At 39.7% G+C, this 23,319-nt stretch overlaps 3 protein-coding genes across 10 annotated transcripts in view; 1 reads left to right on the forward strand and 2 right to left on the reverse strand.

The window, feature by feature from the left end:
* spa17 (sperm autoantigenic protein 17) lies at window positions 1-9,815 on the reverse strand. Of its 7 annotated transcripts, none has more exons than XM_067594711.1 (7): window positions 9,713-9,815; window positions 9,380-9,593; window positions 9,200-9,270; window positions 8,995-9,038; window positions 6,415-8,209; window positions 2,510-2,665; window positions 1-968 (listed from the first exon to the last, which is right to left on the reverse strand). In XM_067594711.1, exons 2-7 carry the CDS (start codon window positions 9,531-9,533, stop codon window positions 945-947), a joined length of 2,244 nt encoding a protein of 747 aa, XP_067450812.1. In that variant the 5' UTR covers window positions 9,534-9,593; window positions 9,713-9,815; the 3' UTR covers window positions 1-944. The 7 variants fall into 7 exon arrangements, 6 of the variants coding, with proteins under 6 accessions (XP_067450812.1, XP_067450810.1, XP_067450811.1 ...); XM_067594709.1 differs by having other exon boundaries at window positions 2,464-2,665; XM_067594710.1 differs by having other exon boundaries at window positions 2,464-2,665; window positions 9,380-9,607; window positions 9,713-9,771.
* Window positions 9,816-9,831: 16 nt separating this feature from the next.
* LOC137186074 (uncharacterized) lies at window positions 9,832-12,719 on the reverse strand. 2 transcript variants are annotated; one of them, XM_067594716.1, is made up of 10 exons: window positions 12,452-12,719; window positions 12,011-12,316; window positions 11,827-11,868; window positions 11,695-11,730; window positions 11,419-11,529; window positions 11,270-11,294; window positions 11,099-11,139; window positions 10,953-11,003; window positions 10,749-10,861; window positions 9,832-10,151 (listed from the first exon to the last, which is right to left on the reverse strand). In XM_067594716.1, the coding sequence occupies exons 1-10, from the start codon at window positions 12,498-12,500 to the stop codon at window positions 10,020-10,022; spliced, it is 906 nt and encodes a 301-aa protein (XP_067450817.1). In that variant the 5' UTR covers window positions 12,501-12,719; the 3' UTR covers window positions 9,832-10,019. The 2 variants fall into 2 exon arrangements, with proteins under 2 accessions (XP_067450817.1, XP_067450816.1); XM_067594715.1 differs by having other exon boundaries at window positions 11,413-11,529; window positions 12,452-12,717.
* A 1,189-nt stretch (window positions 12,720-13,908) lies between these two features.
* The window catches only part of si:ch211-286b4.4 (SCO-spondin), a 51,069-nt gene continuing 41,658 nt past the window's right edge, over window positions 13,909-23,319 (forward strand). The window contains exons 1-22 of the mRNA XM_067594717.1: window positions 13,909-13,996; window positions 14,513-14,701; window positions 14,821-14,926; window positions 15,040-15,273; window positions 15,372-15,473; window positions 15,712-15,903; window positions 16,127-16,237; window positions 16,910-17,102; window positions 17,271-17,407; window positions 17,905-18,129; window positions 18,359-18,500; window positions 18,653-18,776; window positions 19,180-19,371; window positions 19,495-19,632; window positions 19,840-20,022; window positions 20,176-20,370; window positions 20,720-20,868; window positions 20,983-21,151; window positions 21,258-21,392; window positions 21,565-21,717; window positions 22,608-22,809; window positions 23,123-23,263. Of these exons, the coding sequence (XP_067450818.1) occupies window positions 15,063-15,273; window positions 15,372-15,473; window positions 15,712-15,903; window positions 16,127-16,237; window positions 16,910-17,102; window positions 17,271-17,407; window positions 17,905-18,129; window positions 18,359-18,500; window positions 18,653-18,776; window positions 19,180-19,371; window positions 19,495-19,632; window positions 19,840-20,022; window positions 20,176-20,370; window positions 20,720-20,868; window positions 20,983-21,151; window positions 21,258-21,392; window positions 21,565-21,717; window positions 22,608-22,809; window positions 23,123-23,263 (3,094 nt within the window). The 5' untranslated portion in view covers window positions 13,909-13,996; window positions 14,513-14,701; window positions 14,821-14,926; window positions 15,040-15,062. The remainder of the gene's footprint in view (window positions 13,997-14,512; window positions 14,702-14,820; window positions 14,927-15,039; window positions 15,274-15,371; window positions 15,474-15,711; window positions 15,904-16,126; window positions 16,238-16,909; window positions 17,103-17,270; window positions 17,408-17,904; window positions 18,130-18,358; window positions 18,501-18,652; window positions 18,777-19,179; window positions 19,372-19,494; window positions 19,633-19,839; window positions 20,023-20,175; window positions 20,371-20,719; window positions 20,869-20,982; window positions 21,152-21,257; window positions 21,393-21,564; window positions 21,718-22,607; window positions 22,810-23,122; window positions 23,264-23,319) is intronic.

Raw genomic sequence — 23,319 nt, forward strand, 5'->3', positions numbered from 1 at the left:
TATATTTAAGGTGGATTTATTAGTGTAATGCCATGACTCTACAGCAAAGTTCAGCAGGGTACTTTTCAAGCATGAAGGCTCTGCAAAATCTTACAATGGAATTTCATACACCTGATTTAACAAAAGTCAAACCCACCAACACAACAACAGAGCATATTGAATCTATGTCTCATAAGATAAAGCTGTACCAGATGCATCTGAAAAAAAAAAAGTGTAATTACTGCATGCTCACTGTTCTGGAAGATCAGATTTATAGAAAATGCTCGATAAGGTGAAAAGAGAACTTATTTGTCATGTGATCAAAAAGATAATCATGTATTTGCAGTCTGAATAAGATAACTTAGAATGAATAGAACATACATAGCTACTTCTCTTTTGATGTTTTTGACGTTTAATCATTTTTGTAAGCAAGTCAAATAGGTAAATAATAGTCATGATACAAGCACATCAAAAAACAATGCAAAATAACATTAAAGCCACTAATTACGCAAAGTGTAAAGCTGATGCATACAAGGTTTTACACACAGATGGTATGAACTGATCCATCCGAAATAGGCCCTGTTTAGCATTTAGAGGACATTCATTTTCACATTCACAGATCATCATCTAAAAACTAGCACACTACCAGAAGTTTCACAAGTACATGCAGTGAGTTGCAAATTCTGGGTCAAAGACATCCGTACTGATGAGACTGCTGGACATGCAGAGTTAGAAGTGTTAAAGTTTACAAAATACACATAACACACCCTCAAAACTGTCTGTTCATTTTCTACTGCTAATTTGTGTTGAAAGGAAAATGACTCCTGGGGTAAAAAGGTGTGCCTAAAAGCCAGCCTAGCCAGCTTATGCCAGCCATCTCTCTTGCTACCTTGTTTCCCCTCTTTTCTCTTCATCCAGGTCAGGACAGGGGCGTCACTGCTCTGGCACAGATGTGTCGTCTCTCTCTACTGCCCCCGATCCTCCTGTCTCTAAAAACAGAAATAGGCAAGGTGGAGTTAAGCACTGCAGAGCCTGGAAAGAACAGCTTCTGTATACGCTCTTGTCGTCAAGGTAATTTTTAAGGTTACTTGTGGGTGGATCTATTGTAAAAAAAGAAAGAAAAAAAAACACTTGATGGTATTGGTATTAAGTTGCTACTTAAGGAGAATTCATTTTCAAAGGAGGTGAAAGCTTACCGTTATGCAAATATACATTTTTAGAATTTACTTTCAGAGTTCTACATCATTGTGTGATGCTGAGAACTTGATTATCTGTGAGAGGTGATGGCTAACATAACCAATGAACTCAAAAATCCACTTCTGTTGCAAAAAGGGGTCTCCCCCAGTGGGAGGTGCTCGGGATGCTTGGTTCCAATCCGACAGGTCCATTAATTCTGCTTGGCCCTCTGAAGCATATACCGAATGCACCTGGAGCTATAAATATATCTCCTACATGAGGATTGCAAGGCAGCCAGCAACTGGGTTAGAGAGAATCATTGACGTAGATCCCTTGTGTCAGCCACATCCCCAAAGAAAATGCTGCTTTGTCTTACAGGAAAAGGTGAAATTTTGAGGGCTGGAAGGTCTAAAGTTTTCTCTTGATTCTCAAAAGAACCTAGTTCTGGTTCATGTTTAAGAAAAAAAAAATCTGATTTGAGTGGATATCTGATGTAAATGTGTGGTTATGAGTCCTATGAGTTTTATTTATAGCTGTACTGAAATGACAGCATTTTAGCTTTGTGGAGATGTTTGCATAAGCATAAAATCAAAGCTCAACCCTCTGTTGGAATAGTTTATGTCCTCGGGAGAAAGCATTTTTGACTAGTAAAAAAAACTTGTTGTGAGTTGTGAGACTGTAATGTGACTGTTTCCCTGTAGAATTAACTCTAATTATTCTTCTCTTCTAGCGATTAACAGCACATCTACAAGCAGATTCATTTATAACCCTTTAACAAAAGAAGTAATTGAAAGATTCAATCATCTGTTGCTGCTGGAGACTCTATGGGGTAATTAAATGAGTCACTCAGTTATGTACTGCATTAATCACATATAGGGTAACTCATAAGGGGCTCTAATAAGTACATTTAATTATGTATAGCTATTTAAATGGTTTCTTTTTCTACTATGTAAAATGGCAAATCAATGCGTGCTGTGTGTTCTGTGCCCGGGAAAAGGTCACAAAATTTTCAAACATCTTAAAATGACGACTAATGCTCTACCAACAACATGCAGAACATACTTTCATTTGAATTATACCTAACATTATTTTGAATCTTGACTTGCTTTAAACTCCATGTCTCACAAGACTCTGTTTATGGTCAAAGATGCAACTTATACTCAACCTCCATCACTTACCTCATATTACCTACTGTAGTTTCAGCTCCTGATAAGAGACTCTGTTACCATCCTTAACGTCACTAGCCATAATGCCCTCTTTAACAGCATTATGTGACCTAGTCTTATCCCGTGGTTCTACACCACTGACCTGTGTCCCCCTGGCTGCCGTTGAGCACATCCCCAGTGCTGCTCACCTCCTCCCCCTCTGCTTTGTCCTCCGGCTTCATCTTCTTACGGGTCATGTGACCACGGAAGCCAGCCTGGATCTTGGCAGCAGCCCTGTTGGCCTCGGGGTCATCCAGGGGGATGTCCATGATGTCCTCCTCCTCCTGGGGCCGGCTACACTCCTCCTGGTGAGAGGACCAAAAAAATAGTGGTTTACCACAGTAGGACAGCATATTACATGATCAAATGAGGATGTTTTCTTCCTGGAACACTGGCAAGAAAATATCATCTTTAACAGACTGCTACACTATATTTTGTAAAGTTAACTGTATGTGCTACAGCACTTTCTTTTTTGACAGTGAGGGTTGTGCGCTTGTTGCTGAGTGTCTCTCCCTTATTCCGTGACTTCAATGGTGCACTCAGGAGGTCAATAACCCACTTTGCCTCCCATTTTCTCTCCCTTTCTCCTCTTGTCATATACTGTATAACACTCTGCTGGCAAAAACATGTCTGAGTCAGCCTATTTTGTAATGAATTAACATTGTTTGCTGTGTTGTTTTGGATAGAACATGGAAAAGGTTCTGTATATTTATCAGGCACATGGATTTCCAAACTGATCAATGGCCAATGATTATAAGATCATTGTTTATTACACAAAGAAATCTTCATATACTATTAAGAGACAGTGAAAAGCACTGCTACCTCTTTGAGAATATATCCTTAGCTAGAGGAAGATTTATGATTTAAAAGAAACTAAGGGTGTGGTTGAAAAATAGTGAGGTTTAAAATTTCTTTCAAGGGTAACTTGCTCTGCAAACTGGGCTGAAAAAGATGACCCAGCGAAAATGCTGCTGCAGTCAACACCAGCAGCTTATTCGGTCACATTGGAAGTCCAGCATCCACTGTCCCAAAGGAAACATGGGGTGGGCGGAAGAGAAATTCTGGCTCGTCGTAAAGGGTCAGTGGAATAGCACCAAGACTGTCGACAAGTTATGTAAACACCAATCCAAATTCTACACCCCGTGCATTGCTTATGGAAACAGATTGACATTTCACACAAAGGCAGCCCACAGAACGAGCCTACTGTCATCCCACTACCTCGGTGAAGCCGTGCATCATGTCTCCAGTGAAACCCCTCCAGTGTAGGAGTGTGACCACCCACCTGTTCAGGCAGCATTCATTAGCCTCTCTGTCTGACTGCTCACAGACAAGCCAGCATCCAGCTCTTTTGCAGAGATGCAGGACTGGAATTTGCTGTCTATACACCTCAGGGGTCTTTTATTGTGGCTACTGCCTCACAGTCCTTACAAAGATTGATTTTAAATATTCTGATGCAAATCTTGTGCAATATTACCCACTTACAGTATGATGAAAGGAACATGAAAACTGATTCATAATTAAACAAGGAGTTTCTATGTTAGCTTCTCTGTGAAAAATTAATCATTCGTGAGTCATAAATATACACTTGGTTAGTGTAGTAAATTTTACTCTAGAAAAGGTCTATAAACAATAACACACACATGGCAGGATGTAGTTTGTGGGAAACCAAACACTTTTAAATACCATCAGTAACTAACAAAGTGTATTACCCAACTGTATGTGCATCTACTTACAAAACTGATCAGTGGGAAAAAAAATTGAAAAAATTACATCTATTAAATTAAGAAAGTTAATCTGAAGCTTCTACTTACATTGTGACAGTCCATGTCTTACTCTCAGAGATGACTTCAGTCTTCAGGTGAGCTGACCTAGTATGACTTGTATGCCTAGTATGCCTCGATTTCTAGTTGGACCAAGGAAGCTCTCTTTAAATGAGTCTCTGGTATAATACAGATGCCTCACTGGCTCTTACTAACAATAACTGTATGTTCAGTAACACCCGCTCACGCACAGAGTGAGAGAGAGACATACAGTCAGAGAGAGGAAGAGAGAAAGAGGGAGGGAGGGAACGAGAGACCTCCTACAAACATGACAGCGTGTGTTCCATCTTTTCAGTCTCATTAAGGTTGATGACCTACTGTGTTCACATTTTTTACTGTTATAGACCTTTAACAGACCTTATTTCTCAACATACACTGAGCACAGTCTGAAGACTTAAGAAAAGTAACTGACAGATGCTAATGCAATAATGTAAAGTTTGACAATACTGACACAAGAGAAAATAATGGAAGTATTTAGTCTGGGTATTAAATATGAACACAAAGTGACTACCACATGCACTGAGCATAAAAAAAAAAATTCACAAGTTTGCAGTGTTGCAACAATAAACTCCACAAATAAAAACAAATGACTAACATAGAAATACTATGTAAAAGCCAGATGGTCATGAAACAATAATTGCTGACTTTCAAATTCTACTAATAGGGTGAAAAATAAAAGAGTGTAAGCATCTTGGACTGTTTTACACTACGAGGTGTTATAAATTTATTAGAGGCAGAGCGAGCTAACAGCCCTCTCCATCCCTCTGATCCCAGCTGGTATGGCCGCCCACACTCCTCTGCCAGCCTCAGAGACAAGACGGAGAGGGAGAGAAACAGAAAACATCCATTTATCTGAGTTATATCTCTGACATTAACACTCTCCTGCTGGTTTACTAACCATTCAGACAATATGTTAACTTATCCTCACGCCTAATTTCACTAAGATGACTCGTTTATCAATCATTTCACTTTGTTAATTTGTAGGAATGACAACTACTGAGTAATTAAATTTACTGTAATCAATCATTACATAGTTGGACTGCTCATATTAGCTGAATCCACTACATGTTAACCTAAGATGATTAGAGCATAGAAACATCTTTGTGGGCACTTGAAAACAGTGAAATAAAGGCATAAAAATTTAAATGAAAAAAGACTAGAGCAGATAGGTCACTTCTAGAATAGATGGCCTATATAGTGTACAGGTATATATTTGTATTTGTGGTAGTTCTGTTTCAGCTGAAATAAATTCTGCAACAGAATACATATAAATAGCACTTTAAATAAAAAATACAGAAAATGCTGTTTTACTGTGCTTTATCAGTCTTTTAGAAACTGCTATTAAAGGTAGATTACTGATACAGATGGTGCCTAGCAACTATCAGCATCACCATCTCCTATTAATTCCATGACGACACTAAGAGAGAGCAGGATAGTGAGGGGTTACCATGGTAACATTCTTAGTGCCGCTTCCTACACTCCCTCCGTGTTTGGAGCCTTGTTGGGTCCAGACAAATCAGACAGGGCTAACTGCAGTAAAATGTTAAAGGCCTAATTCACAAGACACATTGCTCAGTCTGTCTTTCATGATGATAGATTACTGAATCAAGTTTCAATTTGCGGAGGCTGCCGTGGCTCCCAGGAGGAGAGTGGATCTGGCGCTAACAAAAGCACCGTATTACAGTTTTATGACCATGCGGCTGAGCAAACGCCTCAAACAGCATCTCAAAAACTGAGACAGAATATGCTAAAACTGACTCTAATTTCCGTACATTTTTGGTTGAGATGATTTTGATCATGGCCGCCTCGATCCATTCAAAGTTTATCAGAACAACGTCATCCAGAAAATGAACTATTTTGGAGATATTTTCAATAACCTACCCCTAGTGAGTCCAGGGGAGAAAAAAAGTGAGGGTCACTGTTGATCAGACTCGTCCTTGAAAAGTTTATGTATATAGGCTACCTGAAACAGAAATGGGAGCACAGCAGAGTGTAGCCTAACAAAAGACACCTCTGTCTAAGACTCTGTGAACATTTAACATTTTATTATGCTGATGAATGTGGAGGCTGTAGAGATGTGGCGAGCCTCTACTAAATTAAAATCATAAAAGTTATGGCCATAAATGATAAAATATCTGGGGTATTTTCTTCACATCACATAAAAAGGTGTAGGTAGATATGACGTAAAATGGGATCTTTAATATTCTTTATTGAGAAGGTTCATCAAACATTACCTTGTCACTTCTCTGGCCCTCAGGCTCTGCTGTGTCCTCTTCAGACTCATGTGGCTTCAGACTCTGCTCTCCTTGTTGGTCAGCAGCCGCCTGATCTGCACTTTGAGTGGGGCTGATGCACACTGCATCACTCCTCTCTTGTGCTTCGGATTCATTTTTTCCTTCTTCCACATCTTCCTCTGCTTCTGACGTTGCCTCCTCTGATGTGACCTCCTTTTCTTCCTCTCTGTCCTCTGGCTGCGACTCTACGAGCGTTCTCTCTTCATTCTCCTCTGGTAGATGTTGTGCACTTGGCTGTAAAGTTTCACTCTCTGCCTCCATTTCAGCTTTTGATATATTTGGCTGGGTTACTTGTGATGAATCATTTTCCGCATCGCCATCATTAATTTCTTTATCCTTCATCTCACTATGACCTTCTGTGTCTTCTCCAGCTGTGTCTGCCGTCTCATCTTCTTTGATGACAGGGTCATTTGACTTTGTCTGTTTTTCTGAATCCTCATTCTGGTCAGATTCGTCTCCACTTATCTTCTCATTATCCTCGATTTTATGATTGGTTTCATCCTCTGGGCTCTCTTTTTCTGCCTCAGTGGTGGGCCGATGTGAGGATATGATGTTTTTAACACCTTCTCCCTTCTCATCATCATCATCATCATCATCATCATCATCACTATCATTTAAATCAGAGTCATTTGCATCCACCTTTTCCTTCATGATATTAGATGCCTCCTGCTGACTTTCCATTTCCTCCCTTTCAGTGTTAATTTCCTTTAGTACTCCCTCCATTTCAGGTTCATCAAGGTCTTGTGTACCAGATATATTTTGGTCTGTCACCACTGCAGCAACCTCACTGGACTCTTCATGTTTCCGCATCTCTGACATCTCAGAGTGTAAAACTTCTTCTGAACCCTCGTCTACTGGCTGTTTCTCCCCAATCTCAGTAATCTGCTGAGCCTCTGGAACATCTTCAAAGCTAATCTCAACCAAAGAGTTTTCCTTTGGTATAGCATTGCTGTCCAAACTGCCCTCTATACAAGCTAAAGTTTCATGTGTTTCCCCAGAAGAAGCCTCAGTCTTGGTTCCTTCCTCCTCCATTGTTTTATCTGCCTGATCTTCAGCTTCTTGTTGATTACCCGCAAGTGTTTCAGATTGAGGTAGTGATGACTGTGCTAAAGTTTCTTCAGCATCGACCGTGGTTTCTTCCACTGTTTTCTCAGTTTCTCCGAGTTCTGTAGCACACACGTTTACGTCAGCGAGCCCAGAATACGGAAAGACTTCCACTGGTACTTCAACTTCAGTGCCCTCCTCTCCCTCTCCAACCTCTGTATCATCAGCTAAAGTCTTTTCTTTATGAAATTTTTCACCTCTCTCATCTTCTGCAGTACTCAGCTCCTGTGCACACACTTCTACATTTGAAATCCCACCGAATGACGACAAGTCAGTGGTCTCAAACTCAGACGGAGGTATACCTTGGTCTGGAACAGAGCTGTTATCTTTTTCATTAGCTGCCTCGTCAACTTGATCAAGTGCAGTTATTGTTGGATCTTTCTCCTCCTCTGTCTCACTCAGTTCATCTGACTGTACATCTGCAACTGGGAGTCTGTTGATTGATTCTTCTTGTGAAAGTCCCTCTCCCACTGAAATAATGTGTTTCTCTGTAATGTTTTGTTTTTCTTCTCCCACTGTACTTTCAGTTAAATCAACCTCTTCAGAGACATTAGGTTGTGTGGCGGAGAGAACTGAGGCGTCTGCTGAATGACTGGATTCATCTTCAGTTTGGGACTCATATGATTGTTCTCTAAAAAAAAGTCCCAGTCAAAATGAAAGACTTGAGGTGAGAAATGTTCAGTATGACGTGGAGAAAATTTATGTGATAAAATGTGATGCTTCTTCAAAACAATACAAGGTCATACAATGCCCTTCTGGCTCATCAGGAACCTGTGAATGTCTTACTGCAGCTGGTGGTCTCTTGTCTTGTAGTTCTGCCTTTCGTTCTTAACCTCAACACTGTAAACCTGACAAAGCTTTCAATAGTGATCTGACTTTTTGTGCTACCTTTCTACTCCACAATGTATTTTTGCTTTTGAGGTTATTTTCACTGACTTGTCTGAAAAATTGAAACATGACATTGGACTGTTCTATTCATATTGTAAACTAAATTAGTATTAATTAATGTATTTGCTAAGGAAATTGGAACACAGTGTTTTAACAAATGTATAATGATTATTTTCTAGCATTTAGAAAGTACACCTCCCATGAGGTTAGGACAATGCATGTATGTCCAACTTCATTGCAGGTGTAGGTGTTCAGTTAATATACTACAATAATTGCAGGTATATGATTAAGATTGTATATCTTGTCCCAATTTGATGTAGTAATTTTCCTACATAAGAAAAACAGCATAACCACATCTACAGAATACCTGATACCAAATGACTCATACTGAAACATTTAAATAATCAACATGAAAAAAATTATATTTTATTTTCATCTCTTCTTAACTTGTCACTTTCCTCTATCCTTTCCCTCAAGTTCACCCTGTCCCTGTCCTCGTCTGTTGATAGCACATAAGGTGAGACTCACTTGGAAAAGGTCACCTCTGTTGCAGGCTCTTTTTGAGGACTAGCCTGTTGGAAAAAATAACAACAAAAACAACAGTGTAATGGTAAATGACTCACAAAAGCATAGAAACCAGAGTGGATATTTAAGGCTATAGGTATGATGACAGTAGCAGGTTAAATTTATTTCAATATACAGACTATATAGGTTGATCTAGCACCCAACTAACCTTGAATGCATGGTTGTTATAGAATCTATCTTCCAGTTTGGCAGCCCACTCAGCTGGGTCCATGCCACTATCTATGAGCCAAAAAAGAAGAAAAAATAAGAAAATTATTTCTGCAGTGACACTGACAGCAGTTAATGGCACGTCGTTTCATTTTCTATCAGATATAAAGCTACTAGTTACCTTCTCTTTGTTTAAGAAGGATACTGAAGTAGTCTGCAGCATATTTAGGAATGTCATCAGGCTGGTCTCGTAAAACTTCTCTAACCAGTCCTTCCAGGACGGTACCAAATCCCCTCGGGACCCTCAGGTGATTGTTGGAGAAAGGCACTGACATGTTTTTAGGATCCTGCTGTGACAGCTAGGGAATATCTGACCAGGAGAAGTCCAAGTTTTTCTGAAGAACATAAGCTAACGTAAATTAAATGTTTGAAAATGGCAGTAGCTAGTCGCAATTTTATTAACTGCAACTATGTTACGATTTAAAAACGTCTATAACTACTTATTTGTACCTACCTTGTCGTTTGAATGTTTTAGCGAACAACAGTACTGTAATTTGTTGGCAACTGTTTCTAGGCAACGGTTCTAACTACGGGCAGCGACAAGGCTCAAATGTCAGAAAAACTCACAAGAACTAATGGTATACATGCTCCTTTTATTAAACACAGAACGGGTATATAAAACAATAAAAATACATACATTTAGCATTATTATTAGAAACACAGATAGCGTTTAATAGCATATTTACAACACAAGCGGCGTGTATGTTTATTCCTTCCTTTCTCTCCTCTTCCAGCAGCAGCAGCAGCAGCAGCAGCTTCAGTCAGGCATATGTGATGACTGCATACTCAGAGTTGGTGCTCATCTTGCGGCTGACCTCTCTGGGCTGCGGGACGTGCAGTCTGTCAGCTGAACGTGAAGCCTGGAGGTGAGACCTTGATTCATCTCCCCACCACTGCGGGGGAAGCAGAGACAAACTTATGTAGTGTGTTGGCAATAGCAAGGCTGGCACAAAACCCCCTAGTGCTCTTAAACATTATTTTCAGTCATTCTAAGAGGTATAACTAGTCTAATACATCATCCCTAGGATATATCTTACGTTCATGACGATTAAAATGTTCAGTTTTTGTTAAAACACTTGTAGAAAGACGTTGCTTCAACTCTGATGTTGAATTGTATTGTGTTTCACTTCTGGGTGCTACTAATATTTAGTCTACCTTTCATTAATGAATACCAAGCAAACAGGTAACTGGAGTGTATACCCATGGGTTATGCAAAAACTTAAACATAAGTGATAAATTAGTAAGATAATTATTGATAAGTGCTTGAATTATGATTTAAAAATAGCTTTGCATTTGTAAGTTTCTTGTTTGGCAGCCCTGTAGTGATTCCTGCTCATTATGTAACTCATTTGAACAACTTTACACTCAGGTGCCAGATCTAGAATAGCAAAAAATGCTCTTATCCAATAGAAATGAATAAACTGGTTAATTTAACTATTAATTTGGGATTAGGATTTGGAAGATGTTGATAGTGCAGTCTCGTTCCTTACCTCTTTTTGGTCTCCAGGAGTCAAGTACCCGACCTGAGTGAGCTCTGGTGTACTGACACCTCGGACAGTGATCATTATGTCAGCATATGGAACCTCAGTGTCACTCTCATTATCTGTTTCAAAGGAATGATTTACAGCAATTGTCAGAATTTGTATGTGATGCTGTGTCACTAGTGGTATTACTAATCCGGAAAATGATCTTACCTGGTGTAGGAATCCTCAAAGTCACTCTTTCACTTTGTGTTGACAATGATCCTGAGGAAAATGAAGGGTATGAATGGCAGTATTGTATTTGGGGGTAAAAAAAAAATCTTGCATGTGATTCTTAATATGTTATGATAACTGTTTACCCTTCAATGGTGAAAGGACAGCATGAGAATGTGGTGGTGAGCTAAAACGGTAATGAATAAAGAAATAAACCAATAATTTTATTTGTAATTTTTTTTTTTCAAAAACATAGGTGAAAGATAAGATAATTGGACACTGATTTTGTGAAACATTCATTCTAAAATTGTACTCACCCTGGTCTGGAAAGAACAGGCTCCCCTGGAGAATGTGACATGATAAACACAATGACTTAAAGATAAAATAGTGTGTATTTTCATATTCAGAATTCAGAGTTTTTATTGCAGACAAGTGTTGAATGTAATATTCTTATAATCACCTTTACCATTCCAGTTCTGTCTGCTCCGGTTCAGACACAGATAAACAGCCAACGCTGCGAGCACCAGGGCCACGGAAACAGTGACTGTTGCCAAAACCTTCATTCCAGTAAACTCTCCTGTTGACACGGAAAAAACAGCATTAACAGAGAGTGTTTGAATCGAAAGGGCGAATCTTACTTTTCAGTTCCATAAATAGATGTACACGATTATATAAAATGTAGTCATGCATTATGTACGTTAATTCATTTCATATTCTGCACTTATTCAAAGCGTCATCTTACCTCCACTTGAATCTTTTGGCTTAGCTGGAACAGATGCTGAGAAATGTAGATCATAGTGTATAAAAATAAAAGTAATGCGTAATGTGCAAGAAAATAACACGTATTTATGAAATATTTTATATCCATACTCACCATTTGTAGTTTCAGTCCTTGGAGTAACTGTCCAGTTTGGAACTGGAAGAAAGCGTTTTCATCATTTAACTTCATGAAATCTGCTTCCGGCTTTGTAACATTTGTTTACTTATAGCTTATTATTACTATAGATTTGTTTTGTCAAAAGCAAGATATATCTCATCTTATAATAATATTTCTGTACCTTCAACATGCAGTGACACAACACGCTCGATTTTTTTTTTAAGTTGAGGGTGATCTGTATCTTCTGTGTAGCAAGAGTAGTTATACTTGAGATCTTCAGTGGACACATTCGGTAGACGAAGTAATACTGTGCAAAAGCTGCCTTGGATGTTGTCCCCGAGACAGACAGGGTTCTCCGATGCTTTGCTCCAACAGCCGCGAACAAATCCAGCAGAGCAATTGTAGCTGCAGTTTAATGTAAGAGGGTCCCCTAATACTACAGTCACCAAATCAAAGGGTATCTTCATATTCACACAGCTCACAGAATCTGCAAGGAGAGGAATTTATATTTACTTTACAGAAAGACCATAATATTACCTAATACAAAGAAGATTGTATTTATTGAATGTGTATACATAATCAACATATTTAATTTCAAGAGAATAAATACTGTTTTCCATACCTTGGATCATCCAAAGAAAGAGCAATGTGAAGTGAACTGAGATCATCATTGTTGCAGCCAATTTCCTTGATAACAGCTGCCTTAAAACACGCAGTCAAATAGACTGTGCTCTTGTAGTTTTGAAACTCTTGCACCTGTGCAGAAAAGCACTAAAATACCCACACATATGCTCCAACCCTTCGGTAAGGGTACAGGAAGTGGTATACAACAGGATTTAGAGCTGCTAAAAAAATAATTCATAACTTTCCATGTATTGCAACCGACTTCCTGTAAATGAAAGTTCAGTTGAGAATGTGAAAGCAAAAAAGCATAAAAAAATAAAATTGTACTCATGCATTTATACTGCAAAGCGTGCATTTCACACCCGATTTGAAAGAAGGGCGCAATAGATGACAATGTGGTTTGCATTGCTGCTCATTAATTGCTCAAACAGTAGGAGGATGTGTCTGACAGTCATTTCTAAATTTTAAGAAAAAAAAAAGGTGTGATTTGTGATTGAACGTTTGATGTCAACTGCTGAGTCAATATGATTCATTCCTGAAATCTATTTGATTTTCCATATCTTTTCTTTCCATATCCCTCTTTGTAACCTCTAAATGAATTACACTGGTAACATAAATAATTGAAATGATCCACCAACAGAGACAATATCTAGGTTAGCTTTAGCACATGCTCATGCATTATGAAAGTGGAGGGTACTGTTACAGAACATCATTGCACACCATTATAAGCTAGAGCAGTCATCTGGGAATCGCATTTCGTGCTCGTGTTTCACTTTCACTGACTTAGGGCCTCTCACTTTCATGCCTTTACACAATCAGTCTTGTAGACTCAGACCAAACAGTTCCAAATGAGCATATAAAATAAGTGAAATTGTGTGGACTTGATTAGAGATTTGTTGATAATGTACTCATGGAAAGTAATGCATCTGTTCTGTTTTTCAGCTGCATGGATTTTTCTGCTGCGGACACACTCTGGACTTGCCTCAGGTAAGAGCAATAACTATTTAAAAGTTATACATATATGTTTTATTTAACTAATTAAGCTAATTTAAGAGGAAACAGACAAACACTGATTCATTACAGACTTCCTGAAATTCATTTATGTGTCTCAGAATCTTTTGAAGCAAGTGCAGACCTCCCTTTCAGTGAAGAGACCAACTCTGATCAGTGTCCAGAAGGAACATACTTCTCCCACCAGCTTTGTTTAGAGTGTCCCTCTGGTCATTTGTAAGTCATCAGTGAATAACTAATATTATCTACCTGTATAGTTTTACTAAGAAAATATATAGGTAAAAACTCATTTTAGTATAAATACAGACACTATTTTTGCTCCTGGGGAACCATGTGTAAGAATTTGAAAACATTTTGATACTGAAATTTGAAAAGAAATATGTTTATGTATATATAAATGAATAATTAATTAATATATTCCTATTTCATTCACCTATTTCATAGTTGTCCTGGCAATGTATCTGCACCTCATAGATGCCCAACAGGAACATTCAACCTCTATACAGGGAAAAGCAGTATCAGTGACTGCAAGGTAATAGATCACTGTGACAAAATGTATCATTATACAATACACTTTTCTTTTGTCATAGCTTCTTTTGAAAGAAGGAAAAATTCATATTTCCTTTAACACCCTTGCAACACTCTTGTTTTGTTATGGTTCTTAAACAAATTTGATTCGTATACCTTTTCGTATACCGCAGAGAACATCTTCACTTATCATAGCAGGAAAAGCACAGGTGGAACTAATAACACTAACAATAGCAGTTATTGCAATGCAATGCAGCACTTAATGATCTTATCAGTTACACCTGTGCTTGAAAGGTCAAATTGCCTGCTGTTGAAAAAGGTCTCTACGACTTAAGATTCTCTCCACCCCTCATGTGTTTCCCCCCTGCAATTGCACAGTTTGAGAGCCACTGATATAACAATACATATTACAAGATATTTGTAATGTGATCATCAGAATATTAGTTATTTGCTGTTAACCTCAAATACTGTGCTCAATGCTGTAGAACAGGTAGTCACTACTAATATCTGTATGTTGCAGCCTTGTTTTCCAGGTCTGATCAGTTCAGATGATAGAGTGGATTGCAGACTGTGTCCTGCGGGTTTCTCCTGTGATCCAGCCAATGGGACGCTCTCTTTATGTCCCCCAGGACATCATTCTCCTGAAGGGGTCGTTCATTGTCTGACCTGCCCTGTAGACTCTGTCTGCACCTCTGGTTTCCCTCATAAGGTAACAGAAGGGCAGACTTTCACAAATTTAACCTCATGTTAAACCAAATGTTTCACAATAGAAAGAAGAAAAACAAATTGTATGTTTTTCACCCTTGTCTTGTATGTTCTGCCTCATAGTGTGGGCCTGGCAAAGAGCCCAACTTAGATCACAATGAGTGTAATGACTGTTCCCCGGGCTTCTATTCCACTGTATGCACTATCCAGTGTCTTCAGTGTCCTGCAGGTATAAAAGACTATGAACACATGTTTCATACATGTGTAGATTTTAAATAAAACAGTTAATTTGTGATCAAAAGGTCCTTCAACAAGTAAAAGTGAGTCCTCTGCCTGCCACAGGAAGTTACTGTCCAGAAAGGGGGATGTCACAGCCTCTCCCCTGTCCTCCTGGTTGGTCTTCCACATCGGGCCAGACATTCTGCCGTAGCTGTAACAACACTTCCTTACTGTGTGGGGGAGCTGTGTCCCCCCGCTGGAGCCAACCAGTCTACAGGTCCAGTCAACCAATCATCTGTCGACCAGGAACATACAAAGACTCAAGGGAAGGGTTAGCCTGTGTTGTCTGTCCAATAGGTTAGTGTTTATCACGGCATACTGCCATTTATGTTACAGTTTCCTTTCCTACGGGAAGATACCTAATATATATTTGAATATGTTTTTTCCTCACCCAGGTCATTACTGTGTAGGAGGTGTAGCTATACCCTGTCCTGCAGGAACTTATGGCCCCAAAGAAGGTCTGCAGAGGCTGAGAGACTGTACAATCTGTCCTGCAGGTAGAGTAAACCTTTGCATTCTATACTGTTATTCTTGGAGTTTAAGGTTACACACACCGTGATGTGTGCAGAAAATCATAACATCATATCAATGAATACCAAAAGTATGTATACCAATAGACTTGACTAAGTTAATAGGCCAATTTAATTAAGTTAATTGTTTTTGCGTGTCCTTAACATATATGATATGCTGTTAATACCTGTTCTTGTGATCGCATCTATAAATACTTTTCTCTAGGGTTTTACTGTCTGGAAGGCATCTCACGGACACCCACCTCCCAGTTCCTGTGCCCACAGGGCTATTACTGTGAAGAGGGCACAGCCACCCTTCATGGGTCACCTTGCCCTGCTGGTACAGCGGGGGAACAACTGGGTCAGAAAAGTAGGGCAGCCTGTAAGAGATGTAGAGAAGGACGCTTCTGTCCTGCAGGTAAGTCTTAGCACTAATACAATGACTTTATTGACACAACATGAAATACTAAAATACTAAAGAAATTACAGCCATAATTGTAAAGAACATGAAATGGAGCCTCACACAGAAGAAAATAAGATCTATATTAGAGATAAAATATGACAGCATGATGCACTGGGCCCACTACTTCTCCCTTTGTATGTTGTGTGTGTGTGTGTGTGTGTGTGTGTGCGTGCGACAGGCTCTTCAGGTCCTGGTCTGCCCTGTGCTCGGGGGAGATACTGCCCTGCTGGCACCTTGGAGGAAGTGATATGTCCTCGAGGCACCTTCACCCCTCATCAAGGAGCAATAAGTGAGGCATTTATATCCCATATCATTACTGTTTTATACTAACCACTCATCAATTAAGGTTTTATATTCGCAGTTATTGATTTCTTTCCAGCATACTGGACAGAAAGCTCCGGTTTGCTATTTATTTCAAAGTGAAATTATCATTTGGGAACAGCTCTGCAGTCCTCAACAGCTCAGCTAAAACTGATATGGTGCTATAGCAGTCGATCATAGCAAAACTCAGAGATCATATAAAAATATATGTTGTTTAGTTTACATGATGAATCAGTATGTATGGATGAGGAATTGTAACAGATGGATGTTAAGAGGGCAAAGAGAGAATGCATCTAATTTAGCAAAAAAAAAAAAAAAATCCCAACAGCTGTGTGGTGGTAAGCTGGAGCTGTGAGTGCAGAATGGAAAAAATGATGCATGACTGTGAAGTAATCTAACTATGTGCTACATTTTATAATAGGAATAGATCACAAAAAAGTCCAGTTGATTCATTTAAATATATCAAACAGACACCATATATAACTTTTCCTTAGCAAATTAGGAGAATTTTAGTTACAAGTTTACAGTTACAATGAGCAATATCAACTAATATAAATAACGTTGGACTACATTGTACTATAAACCTACAACAATCTTAGAGTGACAACAGCATCTTTGTTCTGTTAACTATTTCCTCCAGGTGTGAAGGACTGTCTCAAATGCCCAGCTGGTTTCTACTGTCCTGTGGGGACAAGTGACCCTGTGCCCTGTCCACCAGGCTCCTTCAACCCCTTAGAGGGTCAGGATGAGTTGGCTGATTGCAGGGAGTGCTATGCAGGAAAAGCCTGCACACAGGTAGCTCTGAGAGCCCCTGATGTGGATTGTATGCAAGGGTAGGTAACCTGCTCAGATTAAAGACAATGTTTTCTGTTAGTGACATTCTGACATTATTTTCTCAAATATATCTGATTTGAAAGAGGTCATAGACTTTCACATTCTGTAAGTATTTTTTTCTTTGTGTGATCTCTATGATTTTGATTAGTTTTCTCAAATTCCGGTAGCTTTGTGTGTCCCCCTGGTTCCTCTAAACCCAACGCCCCGACCAATGCTTGCCCACCAGGGACACTGAGCAACCGCACGGATCTCACTGACCGCTCACAGTGTCAGCGGTGTCCGGCACGATATGCTTGTCTGCGAGGTATATACACATGTTTATCCAGCTGGCTTTCAAAATCACCATTTGATATTTCATAATATCAGAATAGATTACTATAGCTATGATGCCTATTAGGGTTGGGCAATATACCATTATAATATAGAATATATGTTGTGATATGAGACGAGATATTGTTGGGAGCTTAGGTTACCATCGTGATGTAGCTTCAATTTGTGTTCTTCCTAGACCTGAAGGCTGCATTATAGTCAAATTATACATATTTATGGACTTATTTGACTGCTCTAGAGTAATGAAATTACAGTAACTATGAATACTTCTACCTTTTGGATCAGTATATCATCATTAATAATGACATTTTTTCTCAAAACTTTCTTAGGTGTAAACATGTTCTAAAAGCCAATAATCAACCCCCTCTGAAAAAATATTGTCACATTATATCAGTATTGAGGTGTTTGATCAAATAAATAGTGATACTTGATTGATCCCCATATTGAAGCACTTTTTTTTGGTTTGAACAGGAACTGGTGGTGCCCAGAGACCACCACTCTCCTGCTTTGCAGGGCATTATTGTCCACCTGGAACTATGTTCCCCACCCAGTACAAGTGTCCTGTGGGGACTTGGAGTGGTCACAGTGGATTGGAAGCTGAAAGTGAGTGCCGGCCGTGCCCACAAGGCTGGTACTGTCTGGCAGGGTCAGGTGCTCCATCAGGCCGATGCAGCTCTGGACACTACTGTCCTGAAGGTACACAAGTGGAGAATATAGATAGTATTTACATTACATGAATACATTTGTTCAGTGCTGAAAAACACAAAATTATCTTCCAACTAATTACGTGTTTTTCTATGTAAACTGATGAAATATTTAGTAAAGCTATGGGTATAAAATTTATTCCTAAAATAAGATTTCTCTTCAAGAGATGTCATCATGAGTCTTTCATGTGGATATATCTTTATTGATGTTGCATCACCAGGGACAGCATATGGCACCCAGTTTCCTTGTCCTGCGGGCACCTACAGCATCCAAATGGGCAACAGGCAAAGAGAAGAATGCCTGGTTTGTCCTGAAGGCTCGTTCTGTCAAGAGGGCACCTCTAAACCTTCACCCTGCCCGCCGTAAGCAATAACTGTATAAGTACCAGAGAGAAAATGTAAAAATGATTTTGAAGGATGATAAGAAGAGAATTTGCAATATGGGGTAAAATGAAGGATTAAGCTGGTATAATAAGTATGATTTAGTATTTACCCTCTGTTCTGTCTTTCTCTAGCTCCAGTTTTCGCCGTCTGAAAGGAGGTCAGAGGCTTGAGGACTGCTCTGCTTGCCCTGCTGGCTATTTTTGTCCCCACTCAGCCACTGTCAACCCCAGAGTGTGTGGAGCTGGCAGCTACTCTGTAAGGCCCCATCTATAACACAGCCCACTGTGACTGGTCGACTGACAGAACCAGTGGAAACCAGAGCTCGTGTTTTTGGTCTCGTCCTTCCATAAGCCATTCTGATTGTCCTATTTTTAGATTAGCATTTTCCGCCCACAGTGATATCGTCTTACATTGCTCACCATGTATGTACATCTGTAAATGTCATCCACAGACGCAGTTGAAGTCAAATTTTATTATAGTTCATCTTTTGCTCTCAATATTGAATAAATATCAGTGTTTTTCCATCATCTTCCAAGTTAGATCCTCCTCTCCCTTGCGTTTTAAATTTGTATTTCGCTGTGGCCCTCCCCCATACTGGTTGATATCTTTAACTTCACCTCTCTGAATCTTCTGAATTTGAACGTCCTCTTGTGTGTAGGATGAAGGCTCTGTGGAGTGTTCTCCATGCCTGCAGGGCCACTACTGCAGTGATGAGACCACTAGTGAGGAAGCCATGTTAAGCGTCATGGTGTGCCCCCCAGGCTTTCTCTGCTCTCAGGGTTTAGCCAGAGACCCTCAGCGCTCAGCCACCCTCTGCCCTCGTGGCTTCTACTGCCCTGGAGGAGGCATTGTGAGTTAGAGCAATATACATCCAGCAGAGGGCAGAGGGAGATTTTTTTTTTAATTATGTGGTCTGCTTTTCAAAAATCTATAGCATTTTTGGTCGATCACAGCTGATTGTAATCTCTTATAGGATCCCAACCCCATTCCTTGCCCCAATGGTACCTATAGTGAATTTCCTGGTCTGCGAGAAGTCAGTGAGTGCGTCCAGTGTCCTCTGGGGAGGTACTGTTACTCTCAGCAGCCTCAGGAGCAGCCTATTACCAGACCTGTAAGATCCCAAATGAATGAGATATACAGTATTTGAGATGCAGAACAGAATAGTATGGTACCTTTTTCACTGTAGTAATCATACATAAAAATATAGTCAAATACTGAGTCCAAAAACTTGCATACTATGTTTATTTGATTGTAGGTGAAAATTGTACTTGCATAGTAAATGATTTGACCATCTATGCTGTAATCTGTACTGTCTCAGACAGGGGTTTGTCCTGATGGGCACTATTGCCCCCTAGGAACTGGATACCCGTACACCTACCCTTGTCGGGCAGGACAATACAGGAACATCACAGTCGGTCACAGTGGAGAGGCGTGTGTTTTATGTCCATCCAGGTATTACTGTGACAGACCAGGAACTCACACACCCTTGGTCTGCCCTCAGGTAGGAATATTTTGAAAAACCATTTTGTTGCATATATGATAAAGTGTATCTTCCATTTCAGAGTGTTTGCCTCTATCTATGTGAGATCTCAGATAATAAATGTCTGTTTTTCTCTGTCTTCTTTTCTCCCCCTGTCAATCACTCTATTCGTAGGGCTTTTATTGTCAAGAAGGCACTTTCTTTCCCGAGCCTTGTCCTGAGGGAACCTACAGCTCACGCTCTGCTCTCAGTGATGGGTCTGAGTGCTCCCCTTGTGGCGGAGGCCAGTATTGCACTGGTGTGGGACTCAAAGAGCCCTCTGGAAACTGCGAGGAGCGCTTCTACTGTAGAGAGGGAGCCAAGTCTGCAGTACGAAAATGCTATATTAATATTTTATACAGAGGTTGTTAGTCATTAATAGTAGTGTCCGCTCTGAAAGCTTTCTCAATAAGTGATGCTGCAAAAAGATTAGAGCAAATCTCTACATCTATGACTATAATAGAAAATAATGTCTTATATTTCATATTTAGCAAGACACGCACACTAAGCCAGTTTATATATGATGATTCTTAATGTAGGGATGAAACTCATATTTCGAAACATTATGTTGTTTTGTGTTACATTCAGTTATTCAGAAAACCGTTTCAGGGATGAAATTACTTCACCATACAGTACAGTCTGGCTTGTCTTTACATGAATATACTGTGACAATGTCCAGACTCCAGTTGATGGGTCGACAGGAGGTTTGTGTCCATCAGGAAGTTACTGCCCTCTAGCTTCTTCCTCTCCCTTTCCCTGTCCCCCCGGCACCTTCGGCAACAGCACTGGCCTCAGCAGGGCTCAGGATTGTGTCAGCTGTCCACCGGGGTAACGTCACTCACACAACTCACTGTTCTCCTTTTGTAATGTGAATATTTTGATATCAGTTGATTTATATAAGTGAACTATGTAAAATGGCCAATACATCTCTCTCCCTGTCAGTTTCTATTGTTCAGGTTCCAACAACACCTCACCTTCAGGTCCTTGTTTTCCTGGTTATTACTGTACCGGTGGCTCAGCTTCACCAATTCAGTATGAAGCAGAGGAGGGTTATTATTCCTGGAAAGGAGCAGTCAGGGCAGAGCCATGTCCTCTTGGCACTTTCCAGCCAGTAGGAAAAAATCTAGAATATACCAAGTTTAAAGTGTACTGTTAAAATTAGATAATGAGATAACAGCTTATTCAAGGCTATTCCCTTGTGTATAAATCCTCCACAGCGCCGAGGTGCACAGTCATGTGTCGAGTGTCAAGGAGGGAGACTGTGTAACCAGACAGGCTTTTCTCAGCCACCACTGTGTCCCACAGGACACTACTGTCCTCCAGGGTCTTCTGTTCCTCGCCCCTGTCCTCCAGTCAGTATCTGTGTGTTTGTGTGTCTGTGAATGTTTATTCAGCTGTTTATTGCTGTGCTTCAATCTCATCTTTTTCTTGTAAGTCAGTCACATTAGCTGTATCTCTTATTTCTGCATTTTCGATCAAGTTTGCATAATTGATACTGTAATATGAAACCATGTTATTATTCAGGGCACCTACTCTGACCAGCCTGGTAACGATGCTGTGCAGCACTGTCGACCATGTGAGGCAGGGTGGTTTTGCAGCAGAGCCGGTCTCTCTGACCCTCAGGGTCTGTGTGACCCTGGACACTACTGCACCTCTGGAGCCTCCACTGCCTCTCCAGTAAGACATGGAACAACTTTGATAACTGGACTTTAAAAATCTGAATAGTTTGCAATTGAAACAGATACAAAATTACATTCAATCACAATTAAATTTTGATTGCCTGAGTTGTGTTCTGGAGGGTATAACAACATTTTTTACTCCAATGACATATGTTTGATCTCTTTATCTAAAGTATAGACCTGGGCATCTGTCCAAGGATCTTAGGTTATGGACAAATACTGACAGTAACCTGATCACGAATATTATCACAAGAATGAATTGAAGTAATGAATTGAACATGAATTTAATTTACAACTATGTATGGATGTAATATTACCAAACTGTTATACAAATTTATTTTTGTTCAGTCTCTAAATATGTGTTATAGTCTTTTATGCCTATCATATTTACCAAATTAATTTGTGAATAATATATATGATGGAGAAAAGTTTTGTCTCTTATGTACTTGTTGATGATTTATGCTTATAATTTGTCTTTTTGCTCAAGTCAGTCAAGTCTGTCTGTTGGTTACATTATATGAGACAATGTAAAATAGTGCAAGCAGGGAAAATATGAAGCAACTAATGAGGTGGAAACTTACATTTTTTGCTTTCTAGATCATGGCAGCTGTTAATTTCCCACACACTTTAACTGCTAAAATGTTTCCTGCCATTTGATATGAATATTTATTTAGAGGCATGTTTAATACAAGTTTGCATTTATTAAATAAATAAAATTTGTTCCTCAAAAGTGTTTTTTTGGATAAGCTGCTGATAGTGCGTGGGAAATGAATGACAGCTACAAACTCAAACTACCTACAGCTTTAACTTTTCTTCTTCTGACTTTAACTGAAAGCCAAAATGGTCCAACTTTGTGGTATTCTGATGATTACGCCAACACTCCCACAGGTGGCTGTGGCCTCTGGCGGTGTGTGTCCTGCAGGCTATGTTTGTCCACGAGGGACCAAGTTCCCCCAGCAGCACCCCTGCCCTGTAGGAACCTGGAGTAATACTGTAGGAAGCCAAAACCTGTCCTCTTGCTGGCCCTGCCCTCCTGGACTCTACTGCAACAGTACTGGGCTCAGCCAGCCCTCGGGAACCTGTGATACAGGTGTGGGAATAAATTATCTGCTACAATGGAAGAAAGCAGATTTGATGTTGTTTCATGTTTTTAAACTGTCAGTAAATACAAACAGCAGTCAACAGAGAATAATATCAAATTATTCGTAAAATTGTAATGAAGTAATTTAGATTTTTGTTGATTGACCATTCGAAACCTGTCCATATAGAATGTCAGTTCATTGTTAAAAACACAAAAACAGTGCAATAAGGAAAAAAAACACAAACAGAAAAGATTTTGTACATGAGATCATCATCGCTTCAGTGTTTTAAGTTACTAAACTTTTGTATCCACTGATTTATAGGATACTACTGTTCTGGAAGGGCAGTGTCCCCGATGCCCTCAGACGGTGTGACAGGGAACATTTGTCCAATTGGACACTTCTGTCCCATGGGCTCAACCTCTCCTGCACTCTGCCCTGATGGGACTTACACAAACACTACAGGTATAGAAAATTCATCTGATGAAGTTACATAACATATGAGTTATAAGGATTTTAAT

Source organism: Thunnus thynnus, chromosome 7 (genome assembly GCF_963924715.1).
Source record: "Thunnus thynnus chromosome 7, fThuThy2.1, whole genome shotgun sequence".
In the NCBI taxonomy this organism is placed as follows: domain Eukaryota; kingdom Metazoa; phylum Chordata; class Actinopteri; order Scombriformes; family Scombridae; genus Thunnus; species Thunnus thynnus.